Source organism: Crocodylus siamensis, chromosome 3, assembly GCF_052110815.1.
Source record: "Crocodylus siamensis isolate JL-2025a chromosome 3, ASM5211081v1, whole genome shotgun sequence".
NCBI lineage: Eukaryota > Metazoa > Chordata > Crocodylia > Crocodylidae > Crocodylus > Crocodylus siamensis.
Window position 1 is genome coordinate 36,094,954 of NC_143397.1, and position 16,946 is coordinate 36,111,899.

The following is a 16,946-nucleotide window of genomic DNA, read 5'->3' on the forward strand; positions in this document are numbered from 1 at the left end:
AAACTACACAACAGTTCTGTTTTGATTTCCCTAAGCAATTTATTCATTTATTTATTTATTTTAAAAACAGAACTCCATAATTCCCTTCATCATGAATGGTTCAGTTTAGGGTACCTGTGTTCTCTAACAACGTCTTTGGTGTGTTGGGTCTGTTAATTATTTCTACAAGCTGGTGCAACACCATTGGAATATAAGGCTGCATTTCTATACCTAAAACAGCCAAAAAGAAAAAGAGAAATCAGAAAAGGTTAGATTGATTTTCAAAAACTAGCACAGGACAAGTAAAAGTTTTCTGTTGACAGTATTATGCTAAACTAAACCATATTCATAAAAGCATGAAATGTGACAGCATTTAAACTTAACTCAGAGAAAACTAAATCTTACCCATTTGAATGGAGATTTCTCCAATTGCCCACGTGGCATTGTTGCACACAGAAATGAACTCGGGATTTAGGTTGGTTCCCAAAATCGGCATGAAATCAGCTAGAAAGAACAACAATTTTACAACCACACAGATAATAGAGCTGCCTGGCTCCACTAGTAGAAGTTCTCAATAAATAAATAGTTTTAGGTGGGAAAATGTTTTAAATGAATGGACTGCCTCATGTAGATTAGACAAGATAGTAAAGTTGCATTAAAGTCGTTCCCCACACCCCGCAAGAAGCTAGATACTTTTACCACTAAACATCAGCAATGGGCATCACATGTAAAGCAGTTGATTTGTTAAGCAGAAAAAGATTGGATACATAGGCTAGGTACAGACATTTACAAAGCCCAAGGTGGAATCAATCCAAGTTACACAGCTTTCTATAAGCAGCATAATTCAGATCAGTGGCAAACAGAACACATGCTTACCCTTTGGTGTGGGAGGCAAGTCTTAACGGGGTTCTGCCATTTTTTAACCAGTTCAAGTGTGCTGAATTTCTGTTCTGTTACAAATATAGACAGTTTCCAATCGCTTATACCTGTATAAGTGTAATGTCTGTACCTGGCCATAACATAGTTACTATTTTAACACCATGCACTGGGAAAAGAGATACAAGACATCTGACCCAAATCCAAAAGTTAGATGAAAAGACTTATTATATAAGAAGGCATGTCACGAGTCACACCCTTGCAACCGGCTCTTTCTAATAATATTGCCTTCATGGCAGTTTAGAAAGATATGGGTTAAATCAAGAATAATGAATTAAAATATAAAAATCTACTAGCAAGTTTAATAACTTGTCTGAAGTAGATTTAAGAGTCTTTATGGTATATGACCCTACTGAAGGGAAGAGGCTAGTGTATTAAAAGACTAAGGGTTACTGAAGCAAAGGAAACAAACTCTAGTTAAGCTTTTCACATGTGCTTCTAGTTCAGGCACCCGAATATAATAATTAAGATCCTGTTAAAACAAGCACTGAAGTGCATAAATTCAGGAATGCTATTTCTCAAAACACCAAACAAAAACAAACTGCATTAGTTCCAGAACATTCCAGATCACAGCAATTGAGCTACACAGGCCAACCATCACAGTATAAAAACTATTATGAAATACACTTCCAGGTAGTTTAAGAAATTGGGAAAACCTTTTTTTTAAAAAAACATTAGTTTAGCAAGACATAGGGCCAGACATTTGTGGTAGTAAAAGTAAGGAAAATTTAACTGCTTTATACCACATCAAGCTGCCCAACAAGCCCCACAGAAATAGGGATGAATAGAATTGCTGCCTATGATCTACCATTCATTTTCCTGCCAGTGAAAAGTAGCTTTAAGGTCTTTACTGTAGCAGTCTTTACCAGGACTCTAAGATACCCTGATTCAGGATAACCCCCTCTATCTGCCTGCTCCCTCCCCAGAAACACAAGCTAATGGGGTAGTAACGACTGGCCACATTAAAGCATCTGTTTTAAATCACAGAAAAAAATTATATAAATGTGATCTACAATAGATGACCACCCAACTTTATTTAATTATAATATGAAAAAGAAAACTGAAGGAACACAAAAACATACCTATGCAAGGCTTAACATGCTGAAAACACGCTTTAGTCAGGTCACCTAACAAGGCAAATGAACTCTGTCGTACCTCAGGCATTTTATCCTACAAAAAAAAAGGCAGCCAACTTTAGTGGTTTGTTTGTTTGTTTGTTTTAAATCTCAGAGTTTTACAGTATTACTCCTCTCACCTGCATGCACTGGTACATTAATGTCAGGATATTGCTGCGAGCCACTAGCTGTTCAATGTTGCCTCCAAGTCCTTCAGCCAAGCCACTGAGTAAATCAAGAGCCACTATCATGAAGTCTTTATCGGGAGCCTCATATTGATCTGGCTGAGCATTGTGCAACTGTAACAAAACATTGATTAAAGAACACATTTTAAATGAAGCACGATGAGGTCTCTATAGGATACACACAGGTCACAGATTGCCTCAGTTATGATAACATCATCTAAATATAAGGGGTATACTAAAAATCCCTATTTTCATCCAGTTTATGACATTAAACGTATTGATTTTAGGAGATACTCTGCAAATCCTGAGAAAAATAATAGGAAAATACCATGGCTTGTGCAAGAGTCTTCTGTACCAGGTTTACACAACGCTGGTACACAGGTTCACAGTATGGAAGGAAGCCAGATTGCAAGGCAGTGGCAACCGAAGACAGGCACTAGAATACAAGAGCAACACATAGGAATAAAAAATGTATGCCTGTTCTTACACTATCTTACACTCATCTTTTTATTTAAGCACAAAAGACAGAAGGGGAAAAAGTAAACATTCTGGGTAGATGTTGTTTCATATGTTTCTACATATTAGTTATGGAAGTTAGTAGTTATGAACAACCGAACAATTTTTGCACCTCAGACTTCTGAAATACAAGTTAGTTCCCAAAAAATGGCTCATATCCGTGGTTCCCAAACTGAGCCATGACTCCAAACGGGGACACAACATCAGCGGATGGGGTCATGATAAATGTACTCCCTGAGATTTCTGCATCCACAGTGGGGCATGGGACTGGAGCTGGTCCAGACCAATTCCAGGCAGGAGCCACCCCTGCAGCCCAGTGAGTGGGACTGCTGCACCACCATGACTGCCAAGGTGAGGCACAGCAGCAGCGGTGGTGGCATGGAGTTGAGCTCACACTGCTGCTGGGCGAGTAGGGGGCGCTTCAGTTTGGCAGCCATGGCAGTGCAGCACTCCTTCCTCCTGCACCAGGTCCTCTCCACTGGGCCACGGAGCCCCCAGGGGGAGGACAGCAGGACAGGAAGCCCCAAGCCTGTAGTAGGCAGCCTGTATCCTTTCCCCCACCATGGGCTCAGCTCTGGTAGTACTGCCTGCAGAGGTGCAGACAGGACAGGGAGGAAGCCAGGCTCCACACTCCACTCTGGCCACAGCAGTTGCTGCCTTCCGTGGGTGGCAGCTGGGGCTCAGGCACTGCTGGGAGGGAGGAGAAGGTGGGTTGTGGACCCTGGCCCTGGGTCCAGTGGGTTAGGAGTAAGGGGCCATGTTGAGGAAACGGAGACACTGAGGAAAAAAGTTTGGGAAGCACTGGCTGATAGGGATCTCTCTACAAAGTTTTACATAAATAAAAGTTGAGTAAAAGTTCACTAAAAAAAAAAGGAAAGCGGGGAGAGGGCAGGACAACATGCACAAAAAACCCTGAATTTAAAGAGTCCTTGAAGACTAGGTAAAACCAACCTAGAAATCTTTACCTGGGGAGAAGAGAGTCCCAAAAATTATTTCTAGGTCACAAAAAACCCCCAAATATTCTTTACAGCCAGCATGAAGCAATGCCCAGAAATGATCCCCCATCTCCACAATACAGATTTTTACTCTTTTCCCTTCATCCCCCCAAGTGAACATTTCATAAAAGAAAGTATTTTTATTGACTCTATTATCCTAGGTAAATAGTTAAAACTAACATCTTTAGGATATACCTCAACAATATATAATACAGTTTTGTTAAACAGAATAAACAGTAAACAGATTACAAAAAAAAATGAACACTTTGTAACATTTACCTCTAGTAAAGGGAAGAGATCTTTATCCTCATCCTTCAACATATTCCATTTCTGAATTAGTGGAGGCATCAACATCTGTATGTATTCCTATTTACGGCAGAAAATATTTACATCCTGAAAGATTTTTTAAAATCCTAAATAGATCCACTTTTTCTACCCCAAAGAACTACAAAAAAAAAGATGCGACCAGTTACAGCATCCCATTTTCTCTTTTCATGTCATAAGGCCTTTTCTTTTTTGTGAATGCTTCAAATGAAGTTGGACTAGATCTCAAGGACCCTTCCAGCCTTACTTCTTTATGACAAGACATGAAACGTAAGTAAAATCTGGGCAAATAGCTCTCCCCGCTGCATGGCAATTAATGAAGGTTAGTAATAACTTCACAGTTCATTTCTGAGATTAGATTTGAGGAAGTAATCATATAATAATACTTACACAATTTTTTACAATTAATATTTTAGGTGCCTCAAGACATAATGACCAACATCTCATTCTGAAGGTAAGTTAGATGAAACAGGCTCCTAGCACATTATTTAATGGTGCAATAGGATCTGATCTCTAATCCCAGCAATTCTGCCTCCTGCCATGCCACACATTCATGGCAGGAGATGTGATTTTGGGATCAGGAATCAGGTTCCAATTCTGCCATTATCATCATCTGAAGCTCTCCCTGTACTGTCAAGTAGAAAGTCAGATGCCACAGCCCCGCGCACAGCACTTAAAAATCAGGCAAATGTCAGCCCCAGCTTGAACAGTCCCAGGTTTGAGACCAAGGCCTGTCTGGGGTCCAGGGCCAAGTTTAAACCTGGGGTTTAAAGTCTGCAGCAGCGGAAGCCCTTTCACTTCCCCACCGGACACAAAGTAAGTAAAGTAAAGCAAGTAAAGCCCTTCAGCTCCACCACCTCTCAAACTTCTCTCTCTTCCCCCTCCCAGCCTCAAAATGGCAGCTAGCCACATCATGAATGCCATTTAAAAATACTTATGTCTATACCTGGAAACTATTTCTGTAACACAGTGTTCGTGGTATAACCATTTCCAAAATTTCAGGAGAACAAAATTTGGGCATTTGACTCTATAGGAATTTTGCCCTGAAGATGTGCCAGGATAAATCATATGCTGCAAAATGCTAATGCTAAAACCTAATACTGTTTACGTAAAGCAACAATCTTCACATGGTTATTTTTATCCACTATTTTAGTAATTTCTAATGCATAAAATAGAAAAGCAAACTACATACATGGCATAAAAATGACCTCTTTCTACGGCCAAGATGGCAGGACAATTGCATTTTAGCTCCTATTTAATATGCAACTTTTAAAAAAAATCCATTACATTAAGATGAGCCAAAGTAAATTTCAAGTTCCAACAATGAATTGGGAAGGTTTCTAGGAAAAAGTGCTCAAATGTGTTTTGAAAAATATAAAGTAAAAGCTTAAAATGACTTTTCTTCTCCCTTAATTCTTTGCTTCTAAATTTTCTTTTCATTACAAAAATCACATTCTGTTTGCACAAACTATTTTGTTTTGGATACTGCTTTTTCTGGACATCAATTTAAAAAAAAAGATCAGCTTCAATTACAATGCTTTGCATTACAGAAAGCGATGTAGGCTTGGAACTACAAGACCACAAGCTGCAGTCTCAATTTATCCGCTGACTAGTCATTCCTAACAATGATCATTCCTAACAATGATCCAAATTTAGACTCATGCCTTATAAAAGTAAAAATCTTATCCCATTAATAATATTGACTCTTAGGCTATAAAGTAGATGCCACATTTGAGATGGCCAGTAATTGATCCAAATCAACAACTGAAACAAAAAAGTAACAGGATAGCTCTTTATACGCATAGCCTATCCAAACTGCATCAGTTCCTCATCTGACAAGTTTGTCCCTGGAATGCATGGCAATTAACTCAACTAAGCCAGTTTAAGCTTAAAATTTGGAGGGCTGATTTTGGGGGAAAAGGTGTTGTACACTAGAAAATAAAGCATACGTCTCAGAGATGATCACAAATAGATAAAATTACTTTCATCTAGATTAGGATGCTTCTGATAAAATGACTGGAACTATAGTTAGAGGTGTTTGTAAATTTAGCCTCCAGACTCCAAAAATCCAGTGAGATTGCTCTACCCACTCAACTATCGCGTGATACAAGTACAGGAAGGGTGTATCCAGTAAGGCCCTGCAGGATGCCATGTAAAAGTCATCCACACGTGAGGCTATTTGAAAAACATGAAAGACCCAAGCTGTGCTAGTAAGATTTTTGGTTTGCTTGCTGAACTAAAACGAAAGAAAAGATTTTCTGGATGAACCAAATACTGAACCAATTTTCTGTTAGTCTGGAAAAACAAAAAGAAAAAAATGTTTTGGATGCAAGAGAAAGGTTATTTCATAGCACTGTAACAGAACTGCTTCTAAAGGCCCCAGCACCATTGTACTAGGCACTGTATAAAACAAATTCAAGACAAACAAAACAGGGTTGTTTTTTCCCCCCCCACATTGTAATGCTTTCTTATAATTTTGATAATTCACAAAAACGAAAGTGTCACTAGGATGGGGAACAAAAGTCCGAACAATCCCTTCCTCATTTTTACCAGAACCATGTTGCTGCATTTGACCCAAATTTTCAGAGTTTCAAGTAGCCCAAAACTGTATTTTTCAGTGACTAAATCTTCAGAAAATGTTTTGTCTGGCTCTAATAATAGTTCTACACATGAGGTCACTCCTACTCATCACCAGGGAGAGACTATTCTGTAGTTGCTCGGGGATGTAGGGGGGTAGTTAGGAAGGCCAAGGCAGAGATGGAACCGGGACTAGCTTCCCAGATTAAGGACAGTAAGAAGTCCTTTTTTAAATACATAGGGGGTAAAAAGAAGATCCTGGGTAATGTGGGGCCCTTGCAGGACGCGTTGGGAAACTTGGTAGTCACACCAGACGGCAAAGCTAACATGTTTAATGATTTCTTTGCCTCCGTCTTGTTAAGTAGGGACCAGAACAGCCATCTCCCTGCTGGGCTCCCTCGGGAGACGCACCCGGGCCACGGGTTAGCGACGATTTAGTTAGGGAGCTTCTGGAGGGGTTGGACGTATTCAAGTCAGCCGGTCCGGATGATCTCCACCCTAGAGTTCTAAAGGAACTGGCCGAGGTCATTGCAAGTCCCCTGGCACGGCTTTACGAGCACTCGTGGTACTCTGGTGAGGTAATGGAGGACTGGAAGAGGGCCAATGTGGTCCCCATCTTCAAAAAAAGGAGGAAGGAGGACCCAGGAAACTATAGGCCGGTTAGTCTTACCTCGATCCTGGGCAAGCTGTTCGAGAAAATTATGCTGGCACGCATTCAGGAGGGGCCAGCAGGGGACTGCATGCTTAGGGGCAACCAACATGGGTTCATCAGTGGCAGGTCTTGTCAGACCAACCCGGTGGCCTTTTATGATCAGATCACCAGATCATTAGATGCAGGGGTAGCAGTGGATATAGTCTTCCTGGACTTCTGGAAGGCTTTCGACACTGTCTCTCACCCCGTTCTCATTAAGAAACTGGGGGGCTGTGGTGTAAGACACCCACACAGTCAAATGGGTCGCCAGCTGGCTGGAGGGCCGCACCCAGAGGGTGGTAGTGGATGGGTCCTTCTCAACCTGGAAGGATGTGGGCAGTGGGGTTCTGCAGGGCTTGGTCCTCAGGCCCCCACTGTTCAACATCTTCATCAGTGATTTGGATGAGGGGGTAAAAAGCACCCTGTTCAAATTTGCTGACAACACTAAGATATGGGGGAGACGTGGGCACACTGCAAGGATGCAACAGGCTAGAATCAGACCTAGACAGGTTACAAGGGTGGGCGGACGAGACTAGGATGGGATTCAACACCGACAAGTACAAGGTGATGCACCTCGGAAGGAACAACCAGCACCATACCTACAGGTTAGGGAACTCCCCTCTTGTCAGCAGGGAGGCGGAAAAGGATCTTGAGGTCATCATTAACTCCAAGGTGAACATGGGCCGGCAGTGTGGGGAGGCAGTTAAGAAGGCCAACCGCACCTTGTCATGCATCCACAGATGCATCTTGAGCAGGTCCAAAGAGGTGATCCTCCCCCTCTATGCGGCACTGGTCAGGCCACAGTTGGAGTACTGCGTCCAGTTCTAGGCGCCACACTTCAAGAGGGATGTCGACAGCATGGAGAGGGTCCAGAGGAGGGCCACTCGTATGATCAGGGGACAACAGGGCAGGCCCTACGAGGACAGGCTGCGGGACCTGAACCTGTTCAGCCTCCACAAGAGAAGGCTGAGGGGGGGAACTTGTGGCCTGTTATAAACTAGTCAGGGGGGAATCAGCAGGCGTTGGGGGAGTCACTGTTCCCCCAAGCACCGCCAGGAGTGACCAGGAATAACGGTCACAAGCTGGCCTAGAGGGTAGGTTTAGGTTAGATATCAGGAGGCGCTACGGTCAGGGTGGGTAGGGTCTGGAACCAACTTCCAAGAGAAGTGGTGCAGGCTCCTATCCTGGGGGTGTTTAAGAGGAGGTTAGATGAACATAATGCTGGGGTCGTTTGACCCCAGTATTCTTTCCTGTCATGGCAGGGGGTCAGACAAGATGATCTGCTCAGGTCCCTTCCGACCCTAGAAACTATGAAACTACTAGTGAGAAACATGCCATATTATGATAAAGCTTGAAGGAAATAAAAAAAGAAAGCACTGTAGCCAGAACACAAGTGATAACCTTTTTAGAAGATGTAGCTGGAGGGCAAGTAGGTTAAAGTAGGATAGTTTAATAATCTGAGTTAAGCACTGGCAGTCTCAACCTACACAGCGCAGTTAAATGGTTGTATGGACCTTGAAAAGGTGGACATAAAGACCCCTGTTCAATATGGTGCGCTAAGAAAATATTGCTTTAGAGAAAAGGTTTTACAGTCCAATTCTGCACATGAATCTGGACAAACAGTTTTAGATTTGGGCATGATAGCTATTAAAACCCCAAAAAGAACAAAAAAACCCCCTAACTTTCTACTAAAGGAAGTCAGCTAGAGGCCCACTCCGGTATTTTAAGAAGTACATAAATTAAATTAAACAAATATTTTCTATCAAAATCAGTGAAATAAAGATCCACCATTTCCTCTCCCCTACCAATTTGCTCTCTCAGTTTAAAAGTTGTGTGGAGAGATTATTCCAAGGATTTAAAAAAATTCCAGCAGGACAAATTTAGTATTTTAGTAATCACTAAGCACCAATACAGCAGCAGTGGTTGCTCATCCTGCAGGACCCCAAAGATGAGGTTCCTTATTTCTTAAATGGCAAATATTAGTATACTGGTTAATCCAACAAAACAGCCTGTGGAAGTGTAAGAAAGTTCTACCCATTTCATTCAATGTATATTTTAATATAGAAAATAATTTAGAGGTGTACCGATAAAGATTTTTTGAGCCAATACCAATGGCCGATTATTGACCAGCTGTATCAGCCAATACCGATTTGATTGTTGATATGCAGCCCGGCAGCTTGAAGAGCAGTGTTTGGCCGGTAAGTCTGTTGTGTGGGGAAGGAATGCGGAGGGGGGGAGAAGGAGAAGTGTTGGGGAGGGCAGGGGGAGAACAAGGCCCCTGTGTAGAGGGAGAGAGTGCGGCTGGGTCAGGTGCTACACAGCCAGGGTGGGGTGATGTAGGGTGTGGGACAGAGCCTGTGGCTCATCTGGGGAGGCAGTTCTCACCATTGCACACAGCCCAAGCATGGGGGGCACATGTTCCCTGGATTTGTGAGCAGGGTGCAGGCAGGCTGCTATTGCACGCTTGGGGCTGGAGGTTATGCCTGGCTCTTTCCTCCCAGCAGGGGGGGCAGGGGGGGCTAAAGCCACCCCAAAATTTGCCATAACTCCTCTCCCACTGCCGCCACCCACCCTGAGCGCAGCCTCTAGGAAGAACCGGCTCCAGCTGCCCTGAGCGCAGCCTCTAGGAAGAACCGGCTCCAGCCCACAGCATCAACCTGCTCTCACCACCCCCGCCAGATCCAGGGGACATATGCCACCCATGAATCTCCGGGGGGTGCATGCAGCAGCAGGAGGCACCCGCCTTGCCCCTGCAGGCAAGCCACTGGCTCTGTCCTGCACCCTGCCCGTGCAGTGCTTGCCCATGTACCACTCCCTCCCTCACCCCAGGGGCCTCAATCTGCACTCCCCCCAATGCATCCCCCCCCCACAACAGACTTACCAGCCAGACAGTACTCTTCAAGGTGCCAGGCTGCACTCCTGGCTACCTGCATGCTGAAGCCATGTGCGTACACGTGGCATTTTTCAGCAACATTATCAGCCACATTAACCAAAAAAAGCCAATTGCCGATAATGTCAACTTTCCTTTTATCAGTGCTGATATAATATGGACCAATGTACTGGTGCACCTCTAAAAAAAATTAGCACTTCTTCAATGTTTTATACAATCTGTACTACAAGATGTTACATATGATACTCACTGGTTTGTTTAGATGATGTCCTACAGAATCTGCTAAAGTTCCAATGGCATCGTAAAGAATAAGAAGATTCTTATGCTGGTATTTACTAAATGCGAAGACCAGAGTGTCAAGTATATAAGCAAGGTAAGGAACAAGTTCTGTACAAGCCTCCTCTTCTAGAGTAGCAAAGGCACTAGGAATGAAACAAGGTAGTGAGTATAAGGGAAAAATAATACCATTTCCACTTAAATGCTATTTGCCCCTCAAATTCTTGAAGTGTTTTTAGGGAAGCACTGATAGTTTGACAGCTGAGTCTACTTCAATTCAAAATAAGTGAATCCAATTCTAGGGTTCTGATGAACATAATTCAGAAATATTTTTGAAGGCTATATATGTACAGAAAAACCAAAGAACCATTATAAAAAAATCTATGAGTTAAAGAAAACAGGAACTTTATGTCAAAAGATGTACAGTTCATATTAACAATTGCTTCTTACATACCACTGTAATGAAAAACTGTCCATAAAAGGTCCCAGCACCCTTGTACTAGGCACTGTATAAAACATACATGACAGTCCCTGCCCTAAAGAGCTTTGTGTCTCAAAATTTAAGACACAAGACAGATGGATAAAAACAAAGATATGGAGAGCAGAAGCAGCAAAAGTCAGTCAGTGGAAGTAAGGGCCTTTTCACATTCCAGTCTTAATCAAAATATGAGCTGTTTACATAAAATTGCACACAATGGGGCTTCAATTCCCAAAATGGGGTCCTGAAGCATGAACATGCCATTCCACAGGCACATTTAGGGAAAGAGAAAAACTGTGATCACGGAGCACAAAGACTGTATAAGTCTGGTTTCTATGAAGTAAATAAAAATATTAGTCTGTCCCACAAAAGTTGACTCCCAAACAAGGAAGTGACCATGCCCCTCTTATTTTCCACTACCAGTTGCAAAAGTGCCATTTTTCACAAAGCAATGGAACTGTGGATACTGTATGTGGCTTGTAACAATGCTACCTGGTACCCAGATTTTCCACCTGAGGCATAAAAAGCCAGCAGGAGATAAATGTACTGGTACAATTGCTCCTCAAGTTGGGGATAGTCAAGAAAGATTCTCACTGGCAAAAACAGAAGTTTTAGGTCTGGGGTTATGCAGAAGTTACACAGAGGTGAGAACAGACAGTATTATGACAATTGTAGCTGCTCCAGACCTTGGAAAACCCAACTACTGACTGAAGTACAATACATTTTTTGCAGACCTTCACTATACTTTTATGCAATTTGTAAGGACAGCAAATAAGATGTCTTGATTCACCAGTTTCATGTTCTCTCAAAAAATGTAACCTTATTTTTTTTTCAAAGTATATTTGATTTCTAAAAGGTTGCAGGAACTACAAAATTCTCACACACTTTGTAGACAACACTTCAAAAAAAATTACCAGTTGTTGTGGCACAGGATCCACATAAACATCAAACAGCATTTTTTTATTCTAGATCAGCAGTTCCCAAACTTTATCAAGTTCTAATTAAATGTATTAGGGATAACTTTGTGCAATTCCATATGCAGTTATCACTGGTTACATGCCATAATTAACAGATGTTGGGGTTTACTTGGCCTCAGCTGTTCTACAAAAACTGATCTTGCAGTTTATTGCCAACAGGGCAATAAACTAGAGCAGGCCTAAATTGTCCTGATTTTGCTCTCACTGACCGTGGGTCAAAAGAGACTTGTGATCGCTTACTAAGGGAGTACCTGGGCCACAGCAAGTCCCCATCCCCTGCTAACTGCAGGAAGCACAGGTTGCTTATACCTGCAGTTATCCTAGTAACTGAAAGCTGCAAGAATGCAAATTTGGCTATTTTGCTGAGGGGAATAACCAAAGGCACAGATACAGTTACTACAGAATTAGCTAACATGTGTTAGGTCTCTACCCCCTACAAATTAACAGCACAGGATTTGTACTTTCAGCAGCAGGCAGAGACTTCCCAGAACACTGGTAACTGTTTGTTTCCTGCAATTAACAGCCAGTTCCAACTTTACCATGAAACAGCCAAGGTGTGGTTAAGTCTATATCTGCTGCTACTGCTCCATAAAAGAAAGTCATGCCAAGGTAGCTTACCCCTGAATGAAACAGGCCGGATGCGTCTTAGTTTAGCTTTCACTCATGGTGGGGCAAGGCAGGAACAGGGACAATTGCCACAAAGCAGCTGAGACTCAGTAAGTCTCCACTCCCTGTAAATTAAAGCCCCAAGGCTTCTAACTTTATAGAGAAGGATGACTTATTAGAGCAGCCTTAATTGTCCCTGCATCCACAATTACACCTCAATTATAGCTAAAGCCAAAGAATGAAGCTGAGCCAAATTGAACTACTTCAGCTTTTACATCATGGGTAATTGCAAGCACAGGAATAGCTTGTGTGCCTACAATAAACAGGGAACTGATACTTATCACACCTCAAGTACAGGCATACCTCATTTTATTGCGCTTCGCTTTATTGCGCTTCGCAGGTATTGTGTTTTTTACAAATTGAAGGTTTGTGGCAACCCTGCATCAAGCAAGTCTATCGGCGCCATTTTTCCAACAGCATTTGCTCAGTTTGTGTCTCTGTGTCACATTTTGGTAATTCTCGCAATATTTCAAACTTTTTCATTATTATTATATTTGTTATGGTGATCTGTGATCTTTGATGTTACTACTGTAATTGTTTTGGGGTGCCACGAACCACACCCATATAAGACAGTGAACTTAATCGATAAATGTTGTGTGTGTTCTGACTGCTCCACCGACCAGACGTTGCCCTGTCTCTCCCCCTCTCCTCGGGCCTCCCTATTCCCTGAGACACAACAATATTGAAATTAGGCCATTTAATAACCTTACAATGGCCTGTGCCACCCCAACTTTCAGCAGCCATCAACATCGAGGCAAGACCCTCCACCAGCAAAAAGATTACGACTCGCTGAAGGCTCAGATGATGGTTAGCATTTTTTAGCAATAAAGTATTTTTAATTAAGGTATGTACATTGCTTTTTTTTTTTTTTTTAAGACATAATGCTATTGCACACTTAATAGACTACAGTATAGTGTAAACATAACTTTTATATGCACTGGGAAACCAAAAAATTCGTGTGACTCGCTTTATTGCGATATTTGCTTTATTGCGGTGGTCTGGAACCGAACCCGCAACATCTCTGAGGTATGCCTGTATTCTGCAGTAAATGGTTGTGCAGTCTACTCCAAATTTACAGTAAGCTGAGGCAAGTTAGCCTAACTCCCTTCAGGGGAAGTTACCCAAATGTACTTTTTCTTCTGATGTAATTACAAGCACAGAGATGGTTACCACAGAGCAGGTGAGGTTCAGTAAAGCTTTACTCCCCTTTTAACCGCAGATATAAAGGGTAATTGTGTGTTTAAGGAACAAGATAATGCCTTGGTTTCATGACCCAGCTCCTAACTGTTGGGACCTGATCTTCAAAACTATCACTGGAACACTGTCAATTTGTTCTTTCCCTCCCATCACATCTACCAGTAGCCAGGGTCCTCAACAACTGCAGCCTGTACCACAGCTTAATTAAATGTACATTTTGTCATGGCCTATCTGGTCTAATTTGATTGCTCCTCTAGATGAAACAATAGATTTGAAAATTTGTATCAGCATTCCTACATCAGCAAGTTCTTGCTTATTTTGAAAGGGTTGTACAGCTATCACTAAAGGGACAAATGGATTTTTGACTTAACAGGAAAGTAGATTAGCTGGACACAATTAACAGTGAACAGTTTTGGAGGATGTTTTTAAACATAAAAAAAATGTTTAAATTCACTTCGCTAATAAGCTGCATATCTATTTTATTTATTCAGGTAGCAAGCCCTTTAGTCAAGGACATGTCTGTTTCAGATGTTCATAGAGTCTAGCAGAATGGGACTCTACCCCTGACTGTCTTCCATGCATTAGTCAAATAGAGAACCTTTAAAAAAAATTAATTCATTAATCCAAGGGAGCCACACACAGTTATTATTTTATGAACAGAAGCTCTAGCAGTTTTCTGCACACATTTCCTGCATAAGCTTACAATGAGCCATTTATCAATGTTATTAGGTAACAAAAAAAGAAAAACGTTATGTTTTATATTCATTATTTAAAAGGTAATAAGTTAAACATTTTTTAACATATGTTACATTTTTGTATAGCCTCCCATGATCTACTTTCACAGGTCCTGCAAGAGTTATGGCCAACAGGTTTTGGGAAATTCCAAGGTATATAATATATTCGTATAATTCAGTTACAGAATTAGCTGTCCACTTCCACTGGCATATACATGAATGCTAAGACTGACATCCAGTGAAAAGATTAGCTTGCCATTTTAAGATACCATAATTATCATTAAATACTGAAAATGCCACATAGAGATACCTTGTAGTGCAATAAATTTCTTTAATTCACTAAAGAAATTCCATTTAAGAAATCAAACTAGAAAATATAGGAAAAAACAAATTGTAAAAGTCACCAAGCTCATGAATACCCCAAAGTAAGAAAGTTTTAATACATGAATGTCACAACAGTTTTTTGGTCTTAGAATAGCTAGTACTATGGACAATACCTTTTTGTTTGGAGTCTGACTTACCTGCAGGCAGCTTCTTGTACTCTCTTGTTGCTATCCAGGATACGCTTTAGCAACTCAGTCATTAATGGCTTCAAGTATGTGTCTGGGGGTTGACTAACTACCCAGTGTGCATAGCGGCTAAGAGTCCAGCATGTAATGGAGCGCACAAGAGCCTTTTTATCAGAGAGGCACTGAATAAGGTGAGGGATTAGTTCAGGAAGATATGGAATCATACCCTGCATGCAGCCTATAAAGACAAAATATTGAAATAGAGCCATGCTATTAGTAAGGCTTGCACAGTAACTTGTTTCACATTTCAGAATGGCTGCTTAGCTTAACCAAAATAAAAAAAAGTAAGATTAAAAAATATATTTTTCCACTCATTTTGCTTCTGAAAATTCTTACCTTTTGTATATCAAGCTGTTGTTTTTTTCCTTAACAAAATAGTCTGAAAGTCTCAACATGGCTACCTTTGCTTGCAAAAGAAAACTGACTTGATGGAGAAGGGAATCTAAGAATAGACTGTGGCTCCCCAACAGTTTCTCATACCACAGACTTCTTAAGTGAGGGGGGACAAAGAATACACGTTGAGAGGAGACGCTTCATAATGTTATCTTCCTTACTTTCCTTTTCTTGTCATAGTTTTTTTTCAATTACGATTGCTGAAGATTACTGATTTTTTTCTGAACTCTAAAATCAGAGCATAATTCATAGACTATACCAGGGATTGGCAACGTTTTTGGGTAAAGTGCCCAAAACACCTGCAACCTCAACTTGAAAGATGTTGGCGTGCCAGGGACAGACAGGAGGGCAACTGAGAGGGGCCCAATCCTAATTGTGGCAGCACAGCCCTGGCCCCTTCCCCACTGTCCTGTGCCAAGCAAAATGCTTTTGTGTGCCACACTTTGGCACCTGTGCCGGGGGGTGCCTACTCCAAGACTATACATTTGACTTCATATTACGGTCTGCACAGACTTCCACATAACCTAGTGCTAGTTGCATCAGAATTGTATACTTATCCATGTTACTCCAGGATAAGGACAGATGCGCAAGTATTCAGGGGAAGCAGATGCTATTATTGCATTTAACCACAAGATGGTATTAGAATAATAATAATAATAATATCACTAGCATTTAGAAAGTGACAAACTCCAGACAGAAGCAGATAAAGAAAGAAACCTAAAATGGTGCAACTTATATGGGTGCAATTTTACCCATTATTCTTTAAGGGAAATTCTCTTTCAGACTGTGTTAAATTACACCAGTTTAGGGGGTCTACATAAACTGCTCACTACTTTAAAAAACCAAAAATAACTGAACAAATGTGTCATCTATCCACACATTTAGATTGATCCTAATATCCAGGACTGAGTACATTAAACCCTAGAGACCAGTGCCACGAGTTAGTCTGGAGCAAGGAAAGGTAAAAATGCCCATTTAGACATCTCATAAAACACTGGTGTTGGAAATATGATGCATCAACTTTGAAATTAAACTCTGAAAGAGGACTAGAGTTCTCTGTTAAAAACCATGGAAATGAATGTGGGTGGGGAATAAAAGAAAGCTAACAATTTAACTGGTTAATTTTTAAGATTAAACAGACAGTTATAGATTTGCCATCTCCTAATTTCTTAGTTTTTGACTGCACCTTCAATGATATTTTTGACAGTGCTTAAAAATTTTTGAATTAGATGCACCTAGACTCTACAAGTCCAATGCATAAGGCTTGCTAGAACTACAACAACTTGGCAAGCTGGTCACCTTTGCCAATCCTCAAAGCAGAGGAGTCAACTGCAGAAAGTTTTCAATCATAACCAAACTGAAATGTCATGCAAGAACTAAAATAGATATATTGCAGGTGTTATCTGAAACCTAAAAGTAAGCTACTACCAAACTTTGTGCTGTGAAAA

General features: G+C 41.2%; 1 protein-coding gene across 3 annotated transcripts in view; it reads right to left on the reverse strand.

The window, feature by feature from the left end:
• Nucleotides 1-16,946, reverse strand: part of TNPO1 (transportin 1) — a 117,974-nt gene that overhangs the window by 20,267 nt on the left and 80,761 nt on the right. For all 3 annotated transcript variants that reach the window (XM_090038127.1, XM_090038126.1, XM_090038125.1), the window contains 8 exons: nucleotides 15,058-15,283; nucleotides 10,459-10,630; nucleotides 4,006-4,092; nucleotides 2,544-2,651; nucleotides 2,171-2,329; nucleotides 1,998-2,085; nucleotides 385-483; nucleotides 115-210 (listed from right to left, as the gene is read on the reverse strand). In XM_090038127.1, coding sequence (XP_089894253.1) covers nucleotides 115-210; nucleotides 385-483; nucleotides 1,998-2,085; nucleotides 2,171-2,329; nucleotides 2,544-2,651; nucleotides 4,006-4,092; nucleotides 10,459-10,630; nucleotides 15,058-15,283 — 1,035 coding nt within the window. The remainder of the gene's footprint in view (nucleotides 1-114; nucleotides 211-384; nucleotides 484-1,997; nucleotides 2,086-2,170; nucleotides 2,330-2,543; nucleotides 2,652-4,005; nucleotides 4,093-10,458; nucleotides 10,631-15,057; nucleotides 15,284-16,946) is intronic.